General features: G+C 43.6%; 1 protein-coding gene across 2 annotated transcripts in view; it reads right to left on the reverse strand.

Annotated features, from left to right (window-relative positions):
• Window positions 1-1,437: 1,437 nt before the first annotated feature.
• Window positions 1,438-22,796, reverse strand: part of LOC139413954 (histone deacetylase 11) — a 36,623-nt gene continuing 15,264 nt past the window's right edge. For both annotated transcript variants that reach the window (XM_071161846.1, XM_071161845.1), the window contains exons 5-10: window positions 14,984-15,026; window positions 12,387-12,463; window positions 11,772-11,834; window positions 9,697-9,793; window positions 3,134-3,312; window positions 1,438-2,052 (exon numbers count right to left, since the gene is read on the reverse strand). In XM_071161846.1, coding sequence (XP_071017947.1) covers window positions 1,786-2,052; window positions 3,134-3,312; window positions 9,697-9,793; window positions 11,772-11,834; window positions 12,387-12,463; window positions 14,984-15,026 — 726 coding nt within the window. In that variant the 3' untranslated portion in view covers window positions 1,438-1,785. The remainder of the gene's footprint in view (window positions 2,053-3,133; window positions 3,313-9,696; window positions 9,794-11,771; window positions 11,835-12,386; window positions 12,464-14,983; window positions 15,027-22,796) is intronic.

A 22,796-nucleotide genomic window follows, 5' to 3' on the forward strand; every position in this document is an offset into this window, starting at 1 on the left:
ACCAACCCCGAACCACTACCGAATGTCTCAGACCAACCCCAAACCACTACAGAATGTCTCAGACCAACCCCGAACCACTACAGAATGTCTCAGACCAACCCCGAACCACTACAGAATGTCTCAGACCAACCCCGAACCACTACAGAATGTCTCAGACCAACCCCGAACCACTACAGAATGTCTCAGACCAACCCCGAACCACTACAGAATGTCTCAGACCAACCCCGAAGCACTACAGAATGTCTCAGACCAACCCCGTAGCACTACAGAATGTCTCAGACCAACCCTGTACCACTAAAGAATGTTTCAGACCAACCCCGAACCACTACAGAATGTCTCAGACCAACCCCGTACCACTACAGAATGTCTCAGACCAACCCCATAGCACAACAGAATGTCTCAGACCAACCCCGTACCACTACAGAATGTCTCAGTCCAACCCCGAACCACTACAGAATGTCTCAGTCCAACCCTGTACCACTACAGAATGTCTCAGTCCAACCCCGAAACAATACAGAATGTCTCAGACCAACCCCAAACCACTACAGAATGTCTCAGTCCAACCCCGAACCACTACAGAATGTCTCAGACCAACCCCGAACCACTACAGAATGTCTCAGACCAACCCCGAACCACAACAGAATGTCTCAGACCAACCCCGTAGCACTACGGAATGTCTCAGACCAACCCTGTACCACTAAAGAATGTCTCAGACCAACCCCGAACCACTACCGAATGTCTCAGACCAACCCCGAACTACTACAGAATGTCTCAGACCAACCCCGAACCACTACAGAATGTCTCAGACCAACCCCGAACCACTACAGAATGTCTCAGACCAACCCTGAAGCACTACAGAATGTCTCAGACCAACCCCGAAGCACTACAGAATGTCTCAGACCAACCCCGTAGCACTACAGAATGTCTCAGACCAACCCTGTACCACTAAAGAATGTTTCAGACCAACCCCGAACCACTACAGAATGTCTCAGACCAACCCCGTACCACTACAGAATGTCTCAGACCAACCCCATAGCACAACAGAATGTCTCAGACCAACCCCGTACCACTACAGAATGTCTCAGTCCAACCCCGAACCACTACAGAATGTCTCAGTCCAACCCTGTACCACTACAGAATGTCTCAGTCCAACCCCAAACCACTACAGAATGTCTCAGTCCAACCCCGTACCACTACAGAATGTCTCAGTCCAACCCCGTACCACTACAGAATGTCTCAGTCCAACCCTGTACCACTACAGAATGTCTCAGTCCAACCCCGAACCACTACAGAATGTCTCAGTCCAACCCCATACCACTACAGAATGTCTCAGTCCAACCCCGTACCACTACAGAATGTCTCAGTCCAACCCCGTACCACTACAGAATGTCTCAGTCCAACCCCGTACCACTACAGAATGTCTCAGACCAACCCGTACCACTACAGAATGTCTCAGACATTTACATTTTAGTAATTTAACAGACACTGTTATCCATAGACTTACAGGAGCAACTAGTGTTAAGTGCTTTGCTCAAGGGCACATCGGTAGATTTTTCACCTAGCCGGCTCAGGGATTCAAATTACTGGCCAAACACTCTTAACCACTAGGCTACCCGACCAACCTTGTACCATTACCGACCCCTGCCACAGTCACCTTGGGCATCAGTAAGATCGTGGGGAAGTCTGAAAAGGCACTCTATTCCCGAGCATAATATTTTTCCTCTAGTGTCCTACGGTTCCAGGAGAATCTCTGGACCCTAAGATCCAACTCATGTTCAGTTCCAGTCAGATGGTGTTGGGGGCTGGTCCTGTTGACACAGAGGAAGGGGAGGAGTCAGAGCTGCTCATCACGAGGGGGACTCCGCCCACACACTCCTCTGCCACCTCCCCATCCTCATTCCCTCCAATCAGGCCCTGGCGTCGCAAGTTGATGATGGAGTCAGCGATGATGCGAGCAGTCTTCTTCTGGTATCCACCAGATGTCACCATCAGGATGGGAATCCCTCTCCTTCGTGCTGCCCGGAACACTATTTCATCCCTCTTTATGATGCCCTAGAAGAGAGGAGCATTTAAGCCTCAGTTTGAGTCTAGACAGCCTCTAGAAAACGGTTTCATCATTTTGTCTTTGACATTTAATCTTAGTGCACAATAACAACCCAAAGCTATGAGGATGAGGAAACGCTCCATGACGTCATATTATGGTAGAATCATTCCACACCCTTTCCCCTGAGGGACTGGAGCTCTGTGTTTCTACTCCTCTCTGCCCCCATGCTTCCCTTTCCCCTCCATTCACAGACATTAACCCCAGCGTTGCCAGGTGGAAGGAGACATCTGGACAGTCCCCCCAAATACACACCCCCCTCAGGGGGGAGAGGTGGAGACATGACAATGAGGACAGCTGGACTGGAGGGTTTAAAGAACAAGTGATTACCATCTCAGGGAATGGAAAGACTGACTCCCCTACCAAACCTACATGTGGTGAGATAGCCAGTCCACTACCAAACCTACATGTGGTGAGATAGCCAGTCCCCTACCAAACCTACATGTGGTGAAATAGCCAGTCCCCTACCAACCCTACCTGTGGTGAGATAGCCAGTCCCCTACCAAACCTACATGTGGTGAGATAGCCAGTCCCCTACCAGTGGTGAGATAGCCAGTCCCCTACCAACCCTACCTGTGGTGAGATAGCCAGTCCCCTACCAGTGGTGAGATAGCCAATCCCCTACCAACCCTACCAGTGGTGAGATAGCCAGTCCCCTACCAACCCTACCAGTGTTGACATAGCCAGTCCCCTATCAGTGGTGGGATAGCCAGTCCCCTACCAACACTACATGGTGACATAGCCAGTCCCCTACCAACCCTACCTGTGGTGAGATAGCCAGTCCCCTACCAACCTTACCTGTGGTGACATAGCCAGTCCCCTACCAGTGGTGGGATAGCCAGTCCCCTACCAACACTACATGGTGACATAGCCAGTCCCCTACCAACCCTACCTGTGGTGAGATAGCCAATCCCCTACCAACCCTACCTGTGGTGAGATAGCCAGTCCCCTACCAACCCTACATGTGGTGAAATAGCCAGTCCCCTACCAACCCTACCAGTGGTGAGATAGCCAGTCCCCTACCAACCCTACCTGTGGTGAGATAGCCAGCCCTCCCAGGGGGTCTCCGTCTAGGATGTCTGTCCCGGCGTTGTATACTATGATGTCAGGCCGGACCTCATTGAGAGCACCCTCCGAGTGGAGCTCTACCTTCTGGAGGTACTCATCATCCTCTGTCCCCCAGTCCAGCTCCACCTTACGCTTTATGGCTCCTGAGAGAGGCATAGACAGACAGGTAGACAGACAGGTAGACAGACAGGTCCTCCGTCCCCTAGTACCTTACATTTAATCGCCCCGGGAAACACAACAATGTACAGTGCATTCGGAAAGTATTGTATTCAGACCCCTTGCTATGAGATTCGAAATTGAGCTCAGGTGCATCCTGTTTCCATTGATAGAGCCCATAGTGCCTATAGAACCCATAGTGCCCAAGAACCCAAGTCATTTCATGCCTGTTATACTTATTTATATTTTAAATGTGTTATGAATTAGACTACTTTAAATGTGTTATGAATTAAACTATTTTACATTTGTTTTGAAAGTACAACAGAATAATGAGACACTGATTTAACCTCCTGAAATAAATCAACTGTACAGGTCCAACACACACACACTTTTTGCACCGACACACACACATACACACACTTTTCCAGCAGGTATGGAGAGGGTTTGTTTGAGAGGGACAGAATGAGAATAGTCTTCAGGTAGAGGGGTAGAGAGTCAGAGCAGAGAAATCTCTTTAGGCAGCAGAGTGGGACAGGTCAGAGTCTGCCCCCTGTGGGACACAAAAATAAAACCACTTCTCTATACAGCAACAAACTATAAGAATATTATCGAACCACTATTGATTTCATGGTCCAGTGGCCTCGTCCACATATCAAAACACAATATCCAATTTAGTACCCCAAAAAAACAATATGGAGATCATTTTGCGTATCCGTCTCTAGGGTAGATGTATTGGTTATAGAGGGTTAGGGGTCATAGGTTAGTGGTATCTTACTCTTTGCGTATCCGTCTCTAGGGTAGATGTATCGGTTGTAGAGGGTTAGGAGTCATAGGTTAGTGGTATCTTACTCTTTGCGTATCCGTCTCTAGGGTAGATGTATCGGTTGTAGAGGGTTAGGGCTATCTTTCTCTTTGCGTATCCGTCTCTAGGGTAGATGTATCGGTTATAGAGGGTTAGAGGTATCTTACTCTTTGCGTATCCGTCTCCAGGGTAGATGTATCGGTTGTAGAGGTATCTTACTCTTTGCGTATCCGTCTCTAGGGTAGATGTATCGGTTATAGAGGGTTAGGGGTATCTTACTCTTTGCGTATCCGTCTCTAGGGTAGATGTATCGGTTGTAGAGGGTTAGGGGTATCTTACTCTTTGCGTATCCGTCTCTAGGGTAGATGTATCGGTTGTAGAGGGTTAGAGGTATCTTACTCTTTGTGTATCCGTCTCCAGGGTAGATGTATCGGTTGTAGAGGGTTAGGGGTATCTTACTCTTTGCGTATCCGTCTCCAGGGTAGATGTATCGGTTGTAGAGGGTTAGGGGTATCTTACTCTTTGCGTATCCGTCTCCAGGGTAGATGTATCGGTTGTAGAGGGTTAGAGGTATCTTACTCTTTGCGTATCCGTCTCTAGGGTAGATGTATCGGTTATAGAAGGTTAGAGGTATCTTACTCTTTGCGTATCCGTCTCCAGAGTAGATGTATCGGTTGTAGAGGGTTAGGGGTCATAGGTTAGTGGTATCTTACTCTTTGCGTATCCGTCTCCAGGGTAGATGTATCGGTTGTAGAGGGTTAGGGGTCATAGGTTAGTGGTATCTTACTCTTTGCGTATCCGTCTCTAGGGTAGATGTATCGATTGTAGAGGGTTAGGAGTCATAGGTTAGTGGTATCTTACTCTTTGCGTATCCGTCTCTAGGGTAGATGTATCGGTTGTAGAGGGTTAGGGGTCATAGGTTAGTGGTATCTTACTCTTTGCGTATCCGTCTCTAGGGTAGATGTATCGGTTGTAGAGGGTTAGGGGTATCTTACTCTTTGCGTATCCGTCTCTAGGGTAGATGTATCGGTTGTAGAGGGTTAGAGGTATCTTACTCTATGCGTATCTGTCTCTAGGGTAGATGTATCGGTTGTAGAGGGTTAGGGGTATCTTACTCTTTGCGTATCCGTCTCCAGGGTAGATGTATCGGTTGTAGAGGGTTAGAGGTATCTTACTCTTTGCGTATCCGTCTCTAGGGTAGATGTATCGGTTGTAGAGGGTTAGAGGTATCTTACTCTTTGCGTATCCGTCTCCAGGGTAGATGTATCGGTTATAGAGGGTTAGGGGTCATAGGTTAGTGGTATCTTACTCTTTGCGTATCCGTCTCTAGGGTAGATGTATCGGTTGTAGAGGGTTAGAGGTATCTTACTCTTTGCGTATCCGTCTCCAGGGTAGATGTATCGGTTGTAGAGGGTTAGAGGTATCTTACTCTTTGCGTATCCGTCTCTAGGGTAGATGTATCGGTTATAGAGGGTTAGAGGTATCTTACTCTTTGCGTATCCGTCTCCAGGGTAGATGTATCGGTTATAGAGGGTTAGGGGTCATAGGTTAGTGGTATCTTACTCTTTGCGTATCCGTCTCTAGGGTAGATGTATCGGTTATAGAGGGTTAGGGGTCATAGGTTAGTGGTATCTTACTCTTTGCGTATCCGTCTCTAGGGTAGATGTATCGGTTATAGAGGGTTAGGGGTCATAGGTTAGTGGAATCTTACTCTTTGCGTATCCGTCTCTAGGGTAGATGTATCGGTTATAGAGGGTTAGGGGTCATAGGTTAGTGGTATCTTACTCTTTGCGTATCCGTCTCTAGGGTAGATGTATCGGTTGTAGAGGGTTAGAGGTATCTTACTCTTTGCGTATCCGTCTCCAGGGTAGATGTATCGGTTGTAGAGGGTTAGAGGTATCTTACTCTTTGCGTATCCGTCTCTAGGGTAGATGTATCGGTTATAGAGGGTTAGAGGTATCTTACTCTTTGCGTATCCGTCTCCAGGGTAGATGTATCGGTTATAGAGGGTTAGGGGTCATAGGTTAGTGGTATCTTACTCTTTGCGTATCCGTCTCTAGGGTAGATGTATCGGTTATAGAGGGTTAGGGGTCATAGGTTAGTGGTATCTTACTCTTTGCGTATCCGTCTCTAGGGTAGATGTATCGGTTATAGAGGGTTAGGGGTCATAGGTTAGTGGAATCTTACTCTTTGCGTATCCGTCTCTAGGGTAGATGTATCGGTTATAGAGGGTTAGGGGTCATAGGTTAGTGGTATCTTACTCTTTGCGTATCCGTCTCTAGGGTAGATGTATCCGTCTCCAGGGTAGATGTATCGGTTATAGAGGGTCATAGGTTAGTGGTATCTTACTCTTTGCGTATCTGTCTCTAGGGTAGATGTATCGGTTATAGAGGGTTAGGGGTATCTTACTCTTTGCGTATCCGTCTCCAGGGTAGATGTATCGGTTATAGAGGGTTAGGGGTCATAGGTTAGTGGTATCTTACTCTTTGCGTATCCGTCTCTAGGGTAGATGTATCGGTTATAGAGGGTTAGGGGTCATAGGTTAGTGGTATCTTACTCTTTGCGTATCCGTCTCTAGGGTAGATGTATCGGTTATAGAGGGTTAGGGGTCATAGGTTAGTGGAATCTTACTCTTTGCGTATCCGTCTCTAGGGTAGATGTATCGGTTATAGAGGGTTAGGGGTATCTTACTCTTTGCGTATCCGTCTCCAGGGTAGATGTATCGGTTGTAGAGGGTTAGAGGTATCTTACTCTTTGCGTATCCGTCTCTAGGGTAGATGTATCGGTTATAGAGGGTTAGGGGTATCTTACTCTTTGCGTATCCGTCTCTAGGGTAGATGTATCGGTTGTAGAGGGTTAGAGGTATCTTACTCTTTGCGTATCCGTCTCCAGGGTAGATGTATCGGTTGTAGAGGGTTAGGGGTATCTTACTCTTTGCGTATCCGTCTCCAGGGTAGATGTATCGGTTGTAGAGGGTTAGGGGTATCTTACTCTTTGCGTATCCGTCTCCAGGGTAGATATATCGGTTGTAGAGGGATCTTACTCTTTGCGTATCCGTCTCTAGGGTAGATGTATCGGTTGTTAGAGGGTTAGGGGTATCTTACTCTTTGCGTATCCGTCTCCAGGGTAGATGTATCGGTTGTAGAGGGTTAGAGGTATCTTACTCTTTGCGTATCCGTCTCTAGGGTAGATGTATCGGTTGTAGAGGGTTAGGGGTCATAGGTTAGTGGTATCTTACTCTTTGCGTATCCGTCTCTAGGGTAGATGTATCGGTTGTAGAGGGTTAGGGGTATCTTACTCTTTGCGTATCCGTCTCTAGGGTAGATGTATCGGTTGTAGAGGGTTAGAGGTATCTTACTATATGCGTATCTGTCTCTAGGGTAGATGTATCGGTTGTAGAGGGTTAGGGGTATCTTACTCTTTGCGTATCCGTCTCCAGGGTAGATGTATCGGTTGTAGAGGGTTAGAGGTATCTTACTCTTTGCGTATCCGTCTCTAGGGTAGATGTATCGGTTGTAGAGGGTTAGAGGTATCTTACTCTTTGCGTATCCGTCTCCAGGGTAGATGTATCGGTTATAGAGGGTTAGGGGTCATAGGTTAGTGGTATCTTACTCTTTGCGTATCCGTCTCTAGGGTAGATGTATCGGTTATAGAGGGTTAGGGTTCATAGGTTAGTGGTATCTTACTCTTTGCGTATCAGTCTCTAGAGTAGATGTATTGGTTGTAGAGGGTTAGGGGTCATAGGTTAGTGGTATCTTACTCTTTGCGTATCCGTCTCTAGGGTAGATGTATCGGTTGTAGAGGGTTAGGGGTATCTTACTCTTTGCGTATCCGTCTCTAGGGTAGATGTATCGGTTGTAGAGGGTTAGAGGTATCTTACTCTATGCGTATCTGTCTCTAGGGTAGATGTATCGGTTGTAGAGGGTTAGGGGTATCTTACTCTTTGCGTATCCGTCTCCAGGGTAGATGTATCGGTTGTAGAGGGTTAGAGGTATCTTACTCTTTGCGTATCCGTCTCTAGGGTAGATGTATCGGTTGTAGAGGGTTAGAGGTATCTTACTCTTTGCGTATCCGTCTCCAGGGTAGATGTATCGGTTATAGAGGGTTAGGGGTCATAGGTTAGTGGTATCTTACTCTTTGCGTATCCGTCTCTAGGGTAGATGTATCGGTTGTAGAGGGTTAGAGGTATCTTACTCTTTGCGTATCCGTCTCCAGGGTAGATGTATCGGTTGTAGAGGGTTAGAGGTATCTTACTCTTTGCGTATCCGTCTCTAGGGTAGATGTATCGGTTATAGAGGGTTAGAGGTATCTTACTCTTTGCGTATCCGTCTCCAGGGTAGATGTATCGGTTATAGAGGGTCATAGGTTAGTGGTATCTTACTCTTTGCGTATCTGTCTCTAGGGTAGATGTATCGGTTATAGAGGGTTAGGGGTATCTTACTCTTTGCGTATCCGTCTCCAGGGTAGATGTATCGGTTATAGAGGGTTAGGGGTCATAGGTTAGTGGTATCTTACTCTTTGCGTATCCGTCTCTAGGGTAGATGTATCGGTTATAGAGGGTTAGGGGTCATAGGTTAGTGGTATCTTACTCTTTGCGTATCCGTCTCTAGGGTAGATGTATCGGTTATAGAGGGTTAGGGGTCATAGGTTAGTGGAATCTTACTCTTTGCGTATCCGTCTCTAGGGTAGATGTATCGGTTATAGAGGGTTAGGGGTCATAGGTTAGTGGTATCTTACTCTTTGCGTATCCGTCTCTAGGGTAGATGTATCCGTCTCCAGGGTAGATGTATCGGTTATAGAGGGTCATAGGTTAGTGGTATCTTACTCTTTGCGTATCTGTCTCTAGGGTAGATGTATCGGTTATAGAGGGTTAGGGGTATCTTACTCTTTGCGTATCCGTCTCCAGGGTAGATGTATCGGTTATAGAGGGTTAGGGGTCATAGGTTAGTGGTATCTTACTCTTTGCGTATCCGTCTCTAGGGTAGATGTATCGGTTATAGAGGGTTAGGGGTCATAGGTTAGTGGTATCTTACTCTTTGCGTATCCGTCTCTAGGGTAGATGTATCGGTTATAGAGGGTTAGGGGTCATAGGTTAGTGGAATCTTACTCTTTGCGTATCCGTCTCTAGGGTAGATGTATCGGTTATAGAGGGTTAGGGGTCATAGGTTAGTGGTATCTTACTCTTTGCGTATCCGTCTCTAGGGTAGATGTATCGGTTGTAGAGGGTTAGAGGTATCTTACTCTTTGCGTATCCGTCTCTAGGGTAGATGTATCGGTTGTAGAGGGTTAGGGGTATCTTATTCTTTGCGTATCCGTCTCTAGGGTAGATGTATCGGTTGTAGAGGGTTAGGGGTCATAGGTTAGTGGTATCTTACTCTTTGCGTATCCGTCTCTAGGGTAGATGTATCGGTTGTAGAGGGTTAGGGGTATCTTACTCTTTGCGTATCCGTCTCCAGAGTAGATGTATCGGTTGTAGAGGGTTAGGGGTCATAGGTTAGTGGTATCTTACTCTTTGCGTATCCGTCTCCAGGGTAGATGTATCGGTTATAGAGGGTTAGAGGTATCTTACTCTTTGCGTATGCGTCTCCAGGGTAGATGTATCGGTTGTAGACATCCATGATGAAAACACGTCTGTCATCCAGGAAGTCACGCTCATGACCGTTCCCCTAGGCAGAAAGAGGAAGTGATGTCAGAGCCATTCTACACAGAGACCCTTTAGCAACCCTGATATTATGATGTTACCTTCTGACAGAGTGACAGGGTGAGATGAGGGCTAAATAATGTTGCTGTCCGTCCAAAGACGTTCCGGTTAAAATGACACTCATCCAAAAGTCAACGCATCTCCATCACTCTTCATATCCTTCTGTTTCTCGATCTGTCCACTAGTGTCTGGAAGCTGTCATGGAAGCATGGAAGCATCACTACTCAGTCTGTTGTGCTGTCATCCCTAGGGAAGCATCACTACTCATCAGTCTGTTGTGCTGTCATCACCATGGAAGCATCACTACTCAGTCTGTTGTGCTGTCATCCCTAGGGAAGCATGACTACTCATCAGTCTGTTGTGCTGTCATCACTATGGAAGCATCACTACTCATCAGTCTGTTGTGCTGTCATCACTATGGAAGCATCACTACTCATCAGTCTGTTGTGCTGTCATCACTATGGAAGCATCTCTACTCATCAGTCTGTTGTGCTGTCATCACTATGGAAGCATCACTACTCATCAGTCTGTTGTGCTGTCATCACTATGGAAGCATCACTACTCATCAGTCTGTTGTGCTGTCATCACTATGGAAGCATCACTACTCATCAGTCTGTTGTGCTGTCATCAATAATCAATATGGAAGCATCACTACTCATCAGTCTGTTGTGCTGTCATCACTATGGAAGCATCACTACTCATCAGTCTGTTGTGCTGTCATCACTATGGAAGCATCACTACTCATCAGTCTGTTGTGCTGTCATCATTATGGAAGCATCACATTCATTAGTTCGTAATCTACATTCAGAACAAGACCACAGTGCTCTCTTTTCCCACCTCCTCCCCCCACCCCATCAGCTTCCTCTCCTCCCCACCCTGGTCTGTGCTGATCAGGCTGTTTTAAGACTAATTTGTATTCCTTCATTAGGATTCAGTCTATTGTTCTTTTCATTAATCATTAACATAGCAGCATCTGTATAGATCTGTTCTGATACCCAACTTTACTTCGGTCAATATACTGATGGAATGCCATTCTAGCATCAGGGCCACTATTCCCTGTATAGTGCCCATATGGCTCTGGTCAAAATGAGTGCGTACAATTTGGGACAATCAGAGAATGAATATCATAGAGCCGTATGTATTCTGGACAGCTGGAACCTTGACTTAACAAACCTTACTGGGGTAATTGGGAGGATGTGGTTTTGGGAGGATGTGGTTCATCTGAACACAAACTAAATATGCTAATTAGTAGGCTTCCTAAAAAAGTGCGATCAGAGTCAACTGGAATGTTATATTATCCACCTCAGAGAGAGATGAGAGGACTGTACATCTCAATATCAACTGGACTGACTTATCTTTACTGAGGGACTACTTATACAGTGGTGAGTGGGCCCAGTGAACAAGATGCTATTTGGGAGGCTGAGACATTTACAATGACGCTGGTGAGTGGGCCCAGTGAACAAGATGCTATTTGGGAGGCTGAGACATTTACAGTGACGCTGGTGAGTGGGCCCAGTGAACAAGATGCTATTTGGGATGCTGAGACATTTACAGTGACGCTGGTGAGTGGGCCCAGTGAACAAGATGCTACTTGGGAGGCTGAGACATTTACAGTGACGCTGGTGAGTGGGCCTAGTGAACAAGATGCTACTTGGGAGGCTGAGACAGTTACAGTGACGCTGGTGAGTGGGCCCAGTGAACAAGATGCTATTTGGGATGCTGAGACATTTACAGTGACGCTGGTGAGTGGGCCCAGTGAACAAGATGCTATTTGGGATGCTGAGACATTTACAGTGACGCTGGTGAGTGGGCCCAGTGAACAAGATGCTATTTGGGAGGCTGAGACAGTTACAGTGACGCTGGTGAGTGGGCCCAGTGAACAAGATGCTATTTGGGATGCTGAGACAGCTACAGTGACCATCTCAGTTACAGTGACAACTCACCTGGTGTGCATCCAGATCTATGATGGTGGCTCTGGAGATTCCCTCCACCCTCTCAAACAGAAACTAGGACAGACAAACAGACAGACCGGCAGGAGGTGAACAAACAAACCAAACAAAAACAAACAGACAGAGACATATTACTCTTTACCTTAGTCTCTGTCATGTATTTTATTTAACCTTTATTTAACTAGGCAAGTCAGTTAAGAACAAATTCTTATTTTCAATGACGGCCTAGGAACAGTGGGTTAACTGCCTGTTCAGGGGCAGAACGACAGATTTGTACCTTGTCAGCTCGGGGATTTGAACTTGCAACCTTCCGGTTACTTGTCCAACGCTCTAGCCACTAGGCTACCCTGCCGCCCCATTATTCACATTATTGTGGAACAGTAGACAAATCTATGCTGAACAAAAATATAAACGCAACATGCAAAAATGTTAATGATTTTTCTGAGTTACAGTTCATATAAGGAAATCAGTCCATTTAAATTTGAGAAAAATAAGCTTTTTGTACTTATGGAACATTTCAGTGATCTTTTATTTCAGCTCAAGAGACAGGGGACAAACACTTTACAGGTTGTGTTTATATTTTGGTCAGTATAGTTGCAATGTTCTTACCTTGATAGCTAAGGTGATGTCGGCATAGGCACAGAATCCTCCTCCTTTGTCACTGGAGCAATGATGGAAACCTCCACCTGAGAGTGAGTGAGTGAGTGAGTGAGTGAGTGAGTGAGTGAGAAAGTGAGAGAGAGAGAGAGAGAGACAGACAGACAGAGAGACAGAGAGAGAGACAGAGAGAGAGGGAGAGAGAGAGGGACAGAGAGAGAGGGACAGAGAGAGAGAGAATAAAGCCCTTGAATTGAAATTGAATTGAGAGAGAGAGACAGACAGACAGACAGAGCGAGAGAAAGACAGAGAGAGAGAGAGAGAGAGAAAGAAAGAGAGACAGAGAAAGAGACAGAGAGACAGAGAGACAGAGCGAGAGAGAGACAGAGAGAGAGAGACAGAGAGAGAGACAGAGAGAGAGAAAGAGAGACAGAGACACACACTTTTGAGACCAACAATGGCAGCATATTTTCATAGCCCCCCACCCAAATGCAGAGGCCTTTGAAGCCCCAATGGCTTATCCCTGTCCAGGGGTCATTACAATACACCCCATGGATATAAAAAATAACACTGCAAGGAATAAGTACAACAACAACTAAGCTCCTCAAGGACAATCCAGAGACACTATTTGCTGACTGCCACAAAGAGGGGAACACAAGCAACTTAATTTTCCACACAGACCATCCCCTGGCATGGCACAGTGTTATAAGAGTACACTACCCCTATGTCAAGAGAGAGGGTATTGGCCCAGGATGGAAACTCAGAATACTAGACATTGAGGAAATTGAAACAACCTCTGTCAACGTGTACAAGTCTGGGACAGTGATGGTGCAGGGCATCCTCATGCAGTTCCAGCAGGACTTTTATGGGATCAAAGAGAGAGCACAGTAGGAAAAGCTCTCTCTCTGCGACGACTGCCCCATCCTGAGTGAGTCTGATCAAATCAAGTAATTTCCGGTCACAACTTGTAGACTTGTTTAAGTGCTGCTGTGCATTTTGTTGCTAATCTTACTTTGCTACCTGACAACTTTAAGGTTTCACTTTATCTGGCCATGGTTCGTCAGGACCTCCAACAGCCGAAGCTAAGTAGTAACATTAACATGATGCCTTCTAATTGCAGTCGCTGTACTCATAATATACAGGAGAACGATCGCCTTACGGCGAGGATAGCTGTGCTACAAGCCCAGCTTCAGACGCAATCGTTAGGCAAGGGTAATTTCAGTGTAGGAAAGAATGAAACAGCGTCTGTGCCACCAGTAAGTACAGATAGTAGTATAAATCCCCTGGCACAGTCCCCGCAGCCGGACAACTTTCTCACGGTTTCTGGAAGGAAATGCTGTAGGAACGCTCAACCGGTGTCGCTCATTCAGCCGACAGAAACTTTCAACCGGTTTTCCCCATTAAGCAGCGGATCGGAGTCAGAGGCCGAGCCTTCTCTGGTCTCTACTCCTCCCGTTACGGGGTCTGAGACGCCAAAGCCTCCCACCGTTAGCTCTGACAAACTGAAAACTATGGTCATTGGCGACTACATTACCTGCAGTATTAGACTTAAAACGAATCATCCAGCGATCATACACTGTTTACCAGGGGGCAGGGCTACCGACGTTAAGGCTAATCTGAAGATGGTGCTGGCTAAGGCTAAAACTGGCGAGTGTATAGAGAGTATAGGGATATTGTTATCCACGTCGGCACCAACAATGTTTGGATGAAACAGTCAGAGGTCACCAAGTGTAACATAGCTTCAGCGTGTAAATCAGCTAGAAAGATGTGTCGGCATCGAGTAATTGTCTCTGGCCCCCACCCAGTTACGGGGAGTGATGAGCTCTACAGCAGAGTCTCACAACTCAATCGATAGTTGAAAACTGTTTTCTACCCCTCCCAAAATATATAATTTGTAGATAATTGGCCTTCTTTCTGGGACTCACCCACAAACAGGACCACGCCTGACCTGCTGAGGAGTGACGGACTCCATCCTAGCTGGAGAATAACAACCTCCTCCATTCCTGTCATTATTGAAAGAGATTGTGATACCTCACATTGTTTGTCAATTAGGGTGTGCAGGGTGAATACGTGTTCTGTCGTATGTTAATTTGGTAAAAAGCCTATTTGACATTTGCTCAGTACTTTGTTTCTACTGAGGAAAAGCACAAGTCTACTGTTAATGATAATGCAGAGGATTTTCCCAAGGTTGCTGTTGACGCATATCCCACGTTAGTTATTATGGTCAAGTTTGTCTCCACTTTTGTGGATTGGGGTGATCAGTCCTTGGTTTCAAATATTGGGAAAGATGCCAGAATTGAGGATGATGTTAAAGAGTTTAAGTATAGCCAATTGGAATATATATATATTTATATATTGTATATTTTATCATTTCATTTAGGATACCATCAACACCACAGGCCTTTGTGGGTTGGAGGGATTGAATTTTGTCCTGTAGTTCACTCAATGTAATTGGAGAATCCAGTGGGTTCTAGTAGTCTTTAATAGTTGATTCTACAACACACTCTCTCTCTCTGTCCAACCTCCAACTCACTGTCTGAGTCAATTCATAAGAGTTGAATTGGCAGTGAAACTGAGAAGCCATGAGAAAGAGAGGAGACAGAACTCACCTACATTGATGGCCCAGCCTCGGTCTACAGCCAGTTTCCCTGCCTACAGACGACACACAATACATTAGATTAAAAACAACACAATCATTTTTTAACTTTATTTAACCTTTATATAACTAGGCAAGTCAGTTAAGAACAAATTCTTACTTACAATGACGGACTACCCAGTCATTGTAAATAAAAGGATTAGATTAGAAATAACACGTTAGATTATAAACAACACAATAGACTAAAAACAACACAATTGTCACGCCCTGGCCTTAATATTTTGTGTTTTCTTTATTAAATCAAATCAAATCAAATTTTATTTGTCACATACACATGGTTAGCAGATGTTAATGCGAGTGTAGCGAAATGCTTGTGCTTCTAGTTCCGACAATGCAGTAATAACCAACAAGTAATCTAACTAACAATTCCAAAACTACTGTCTTGTACACAGTGTGAGGGGATAAAGAATATGTACATAAGGATATATGAATGAGTGATGGTACAGAGCAGCATAGGCAGATACAGTAGATGGTATCGAGTACAGTATATACATATGAGATGAGTATGTAAACAAAGTGGCATAGTTAAAGTGGCTAGTGATACATGTATTACATAAGGATACAGTCGATGATATAGAGTACAGTATATACGTATGCATATGAGATGAATAATGTAGGGTAAGTAACATTATATAAGGTAGCATTGTTTAAAGTGGCTAGTGATATATTTACATCATTTCCCATCAATTCCCATTATTAAAGTGGCTGGAGTTGAGTCAGTGTCAGTGTGTTGGCAGCAGCCACTCAATGTTAGTGGTGGCTGTTTAACAGTCTGATAGCCTTGAGATAGAAGCTGTTTTTCAGTCTCTCGGTCCCAGCTTTGATGCACCTGTACTGACCTCGCCTTCTGGATGACAGCGGGGTGAACAGGCAGTGGCTCGGGTGGTTGATGTCCTTGATGATCTTTATGGCCTTCCTGTGACATCGGGTGGTGTAGGTGTCCTGGAGGGCAGGTAGTTTGCCCCCGGTGATGCGTTGTGCAGACCTCACTACCCTCTGGAGAGCCTTACGGTTGAGGGCGGAGCAGTTGCCGTACCAGGCGGTGATACAGCCCGCCAGGATGCTCTCGATTGTGCATCTGTAGAAGTTTGTGAGTGCTTTTGGTGACAAGCCGAATTTCTTCAGCCTCCTGAGGTTGAAGAGGCGCTGCTGCGCCTTCTTCACAATGCTGTCTGTGTGAGTGGACCAATTCAGTTTGTCTGTGATGTGTATGCCGAGGAACTTAAAACTTGCTACCCTCTCCACTACTGTTCCATCGATGTGGATAGGGGGGTGTTCCCTCTGCTGTTTCCTGAAGTCCACAATCATCTCCTTAGTTTTGTTGACGTTGAGTGTGAGGTTATTTTCCTGACACCACACTCCGAGGGCCCTCACCTCCTCCCTGTAGGCCGTCTCGTCGTTGTTGGTAATCAAGCCTACCACTGTTGTGTCGTCCGCAAACTTGATGATTGAGTTGGAGGCGTGCGTGGCCACGCAGTCGTGGGTGAACAGGGAGTACAGGAGAGGGCTCAGAACGCACCCTTGTGGGGCCCCAGTGTTGAGGATCAGCGGGGAGGAGATGTTGTTGCCTACCCTCACCACCTGGGGGCGGCCCGTCAGGAAGTCCAGTACCCAGTTGCACAGGGCGGGGTCGAGACCCAGGGTCTCGAGCTTGATGACGAGCTTGGAGGGTACTATGGTGTTGAATGCCGAGCTGTAGTCAATGAACAGCATTCTCACATAGGTATTCCTCTTGTCCAGATGGGTTAGGGTAGTGTGCAGTGTGGTTGAGATTGCATCGTCTGTGGACCTATTTGGGCGGTAAGCAAATTGGAGTGGGTCTAGGGTGTCAGGTAGGGTGGAGGTGATATGGTCCTTGACTAGTCTCTCAAAGCACTTCATGATGACGGAAGTGAGTGCTACGGGGCGGTAGTCGTTTAGCTCAGTTACCTTAGCTTTCTTGGGAACAGGAACAATGGTGGCCCTCTTGAAGCATGTGGGAACAGCAGACTGGTATAGGGATTGATTGAATATGTCCGTAAACACACCGGCCAGCTGGTCTGCGCATGCTCTGAGGGCGCGGCTGGGGATGCCGTCTGGGCCTGCAGCCTTGCGAGGGTTAACACGTTTAAATGTCTTACTCACCTCGGCTGCAGTGAAGGAGAGACCGCATGTTTTCGTTGCAGGCCGTGTCAGTGGCACTGTATTGTCCTCAAAGCAGGCAAAAAAGTGATTTAGTCTGCCTGGGAGCAGGACATCCTGGTCCGTGACTGGGCTGGATTTCTTCCTGTAGTCCGTGATTGACTGTAGACCCTGCCTCTTGTGTCTGAGCCGTTGAATTGAGATTCTACTTTGTCTCTGTACTGACGCTTAGCTTGTTTGATAGCCTTGCGGAGGGAATAGCTGCACTGTTTGTATTCGGTCATGTTACCAGACACCTTGCCCTGATTAAAAGCAGTGGTTCGCGCTTTCAGTTTCACACGAATGCTGCCATCAATCCACGGTTTCTGGTTAGGGAATGTTTTAATCGTTGCTATGGGAACGACATCTTCAACGCACGTTCTACTGAACTCGCACACCGAATCAGCGTATTCGTCAATGTTGTTGTCTGACGCAATACGAAACATGTCCCAGTCCACGTGATGGAAGCAGTCTTGGAGTGTGGAGTCAGCTTGGTCGGACCAGCGTTGGACAGACCTCAGCGTGGGAGCCTCTTGTTTTAGTTTCTGTCTGTAGGCAGGGATCAACAGAATGGAGTCGTGGTCAGCTTTTCCGAAAGGGGGGCGGGGCAGGGCCTTATATGCGTCGCGGAAGTTAGAGTAACAATGATCCAAAGTCTTTCCACCCCTGGTTGCGCAATCGATATGCTGATAAAATTTGGGGAGTCTTGTTTTCAGATTAGCCTTGTTAAAATCCCCAGCTACAATGAATGCAGCCTCCGGATAAATGGTTTCCAGTTTGCAAAGAGTCAAATAAAGTTCATTCAGAGCCAACGATGTGTCTGCTTGGGGGGGATATATACGGCTGTGATTATAATCGAAGAGAATTCTCTTGGTAGATAATGCGGTCTACATTTGATTGTGAGGAATTCTAAATCAGGTGAACAGAAGGATTTGAGTTCTTGTATGTTTCTTTCATCACACCATGTCACGTTAGTCATAAGGCATACTTTTTACCAGAAAGATGTTTTTTCCTGTCTGCGCGATGCGTGGAGAAACCTGTTGGCTGCACCGCTTCGGATAGCGTCTCTCCAGTAAGCCACGTTTCCGTGAAGCAAAGAACGTTACAGTCTCTGATGTCCCTCTGGAATGCTACCCTTGCTCGGATTTCATCAACCTTGTTGTCAAGAGACTGGACATTGGCAAGAAGAATGCTAGGGAATGGTGCACGGTGTGCCCGTCTCCGGAGTCTGACCAGAAGACCGCCTCGTTTCCTTCTTTTTCGGAGTCGTTTTTTTGGGTCGCTGCATGGGATCCACTCCGTTGTCCTGTTTGTAAGGCAGAGCACAGGATCCGCGTCGCGAAAAGCGTATTCTTGGTCGTACTGATGGTGAGTTGACGCTGATCTTATATTCAGTAGTTCTTCTCGACTGTATGTGATGAAACCTAAGATGACCTGGGGTACTAATGTAAGAAATAACACGTAAAAAAACAAAAAACTGCATAGTTTCCTAGGAACGCGAAGCGAGGCGGCCATCTCTGTCGGCGCCGGAAGTGTGTTTGTTATTGTGGTTAGGCCAGGGTGTGACATGGGTGATTATGTGTTTGTCTTGTCTAGGGGTTTTGTAGATTGATGGGGTTGTGTTTAGTATAGTAGTCTAGGAAAGTCTATGGTTGCCTAGAGTGGTTCTCAATCAGAGGCAGGTGTTTATCGTTGTCTCTGATTGGGAACCATATTTAGGCAGCCATATTCCTTGGGTATTTGGTGGGTGTTTGTTCCTGTCTCTGTGTTTGTTGTACCAGATAGGGCTGTTTCGGTTTTTCACGTTTCTTGTTTTTGTATATTGTTCGTATTTTCATCTTTCATTAAAGATGTTTATGAATAACCACGCTGCATTTTGATCCTCCTCTCTATCACCAGAAGAAAACCGTAACAACAATACATTAGAAACAACACACTAGATTAGAAACAACACACTAGATTAGAAACAACACACTAGATTAGAAACAACACACTAGATTAGAAACAACACACTAGACTAGAAACAACACAATAGATCAGATTAGAAACAACACAATACATTAGAAACAACACATGAAAAACACATTAGATTAGAAACCACACATTAGATTAGAAACAACACAATCAGAAACAATACATTAGAATAGAAACAACACAACACATTAGATTAGAAACGAAACAATACAATATATTAGAAAAACACATTAGATTAGAAACAACAGATTAGAAACAATACAATATATTAGAAAAACACATTAGATTAGAAACAACAGATTAGAAACAATACAATATATTAGAAAAACACATTAGATTAGAAACAACACAATACATTAGATTAGAAACAACACAATACAATAGATTAGAAACAACACAATATTTTAGATTAGAAACACTATATATTAGATTAGAAACAACATACTACATTAGATTAGAAACAACACATTAGAAACAACACAATACATTAGAAACAACACATTAGAAACAACACATTACATTAGATTAGAAACAACACAATACGTTAGAAACAACACATTAGAAACAACACATTACATTAGATTAGAAACAACACATTAGAAACAACACAATACATTAGAAACAACACATTAGAAGCAACACATTACATTAGATTAGAAACAACACAATACGTTAGAAACAACACATTAGAAACAACACTTTACATTAGATTAGAAACAACACATTAGAAACAACACAATACATTAGATTAGAAACAACACATTACATTAGATTAGAAACAACACATTACATTAGATTAGAAACAACAAATTAGAAACAAAAACAATACATTAGATTAGAAACAACACAATACATTAGATTAGAAACACAATACAAGGGCCTCCCGGGTGGCGCAGTGGTTAAGGGCGCTGTACTGCAGCGCCAGCTGTGCCATCAGAGTCCTGGGTTCGCGCCCAGGCTCTGTCGTAACCGGCCGCGACCGGGAGGTCCGTGGGGCGACGCACAATTGGCCTAGCGTCGCCCGGGTTAGGGAGGGCTTGGTCGGTAGGGGTGTCCTTGTCTCAGCGCGCACCAGCGACTCCTGTGGCGGGCTGGGCGCAAGGTGGCCAGGTGCACGGTGTTTCCTCCGGCGCATTGGTGCGGCTGGCTTCCGGGTTGGATGTGCGCTGTGTTAAAGAAGCAGCGGCTTGGTTGGTTGTGTATCGGAGGACGCATGACTTTCAACCTTCGTCTCTCCCGAGCCCGTACGGGAGTTGTAGCGATGAGACAAGATAGTAGCTACTACAACAATTGGATACTACGAAATTGGGGAGAAAAAGGGGTAAAATTCAACAAAATAAAAAAATAAAAAAAATAAAAGAAACACAATACATTAGATTAGAAACAACACAATACATTAGATTAGAAACACAGTACATTAGATTAGAAACAACACAATACATTAGATTAGAAACACAGTACATTAGATTAGAAACAACACAATAAATTAGATTAGAAACACAGTACATTAGATTAGAAACACAGTACATTAGATTAGAAACAACACAATACATTAGATTAGAAACACAGTACATTAGATTAGAAACACAGTACATTAGATTAGAAACAACACAATACATTAGATTAGAAACACAGTACATTAGATTAGAAACACAATACATTAGATTAGAAACAACACAATACATTAGATTAGAAACAACACAATACATTAGATTAGAAACACAGTACATTAGATTAGAAACAACACAGTACATTAGATTAGAAACAACACAATACATTAGATTAGAAACAACACAATACATTAGATTAGAAACAACACAATACATTAGATTAGAAACACAGTACATTAGATTAGAAACAACACAATAAATTAGATTAGAAACAACACAATACATTAGATTAGAAACACAGTACATTAGATTAGAAACAACACAATACATTAGATTAGAAACACAGTACATTAGATTAGAAACAACACAATAAATTAGATTAGAAACACAGTACATTAGATTAGAAACACAGTACATTAGATTAGAAACAACACAATACATTAGATTAGAAACACAGTACATTAGATTAGAAACAACACAATACATTAGATTAGAAACACAGTACATTAGATTAGAAACACAATACATTAGATTAGAAACAACACAATACATTAGATTAGAAACAACACAATACATTAGATTAGAAACACAGTACATTAGATTAGAAACAACACAGTACATTAGATTAGAAACAACACAATACATTAGATTAGAAACAACACAATACATTAGATTAGAAACAACACAATACATTAGATTAGAAACACAGTACATTAGATTAGAAACAACACAATAAATTAGATTAGAAACACAGTACATTAGATTAGAAACACAGTACATTAGATTAGAAACAACACAATACATTAGATTAGAAACACAGTACATTAGATTAGAAACACAGTACATTAGATTAGAAACACAGTACATTAGATTAGAAACAACACAATACATTAGATTAGAAACACAGTACATTAGATTAGAAACAACACAATAAATTAGATTAGAAACAACACAATAAATTAGATTAGAAACACAGTACATTAGATTAGAAACAACACAATACATTAGATTAGAAACAACACAGTACATTAGATTAGAAACAACACAATAAATTAGATTAGAAACAACACAATACATTAGATTAGAAACACAGTACATTAGATTAGAAACAACACAATAAATTAGATTAGAAACACAGTACATTAGATTAGAAACAACACAATAAATTAGATTAGAAACACAGTACATTAGATTAGAAACACAGTACATTAGATTAGAAACAACACAATACATTAGATTAGAAACACAGTACATTAGATTAGAAACACAGTACATTAGATTAGAAACAACACAATACATTAGATTAGAAACACAGTACATTAGATTAGAAACAACACAATAAATTAGATTAGAAACAAACACATTAGATTAGAAACACAGTACATTAGATTAGAAACAACACAATAAATTAGATTAGAAACAACACAATAAATTAGATTAGAAACACAGTACATTAGATTAGAAACAACACAATAAATTAGATTAGAAACACAGTACATTAGATTAGAAACAACACAATAAATTAGATTAGAAACAACACAATACATTAGATTAGAAACACAGTACATTAGATTAGAAACAACACAATACATTAGATTAGAAACACAGTACATTAGATTAGAAACAACACAATACATTAGATTAGAAACACAGTACATTAGATTAGAAACAACACAATACATTAGATTAGAAACACAGTACATTAGATTAGAAACAACACAATACACTAGATTAGAAACACAGTACATTAGATTAGAAACAACACAATACATTAGATTAGAAACAACACAATACATTAGATTAGAAACAACACAATACATTAGATTAGAAACACAGTACATTAGATTAGAAACAACACAATACATTAGATTAGAAACAACACAGTACATTAGATTAGAAACAACACAATAAATTAGATTAGAAACAACACAATACATTAGATTAGAAACACAGTACATTAGATTAGAAACAACACAATACATTAGATTAGAAACACAGTACATTAGATTAGAAACAACACAA

This window comes from Oncorhynchus clarkii, chromosome 7 (assembly GCF_045791955.1).
Source record: "Oncorhynchus clarkii lewisi isolate Uvic-CL-2024 chromosome 7, UVic_Ocla_1.0, whole genome shotgun sequence".
Classification (NCBI taxonomy): domain Eukaryota; kingdom Metazoa; phylum Chordata; class Actinopteri; order Salmoniformes; family Salmonidae; genus Oncorhynchus; species Oncorhynchus clarkii.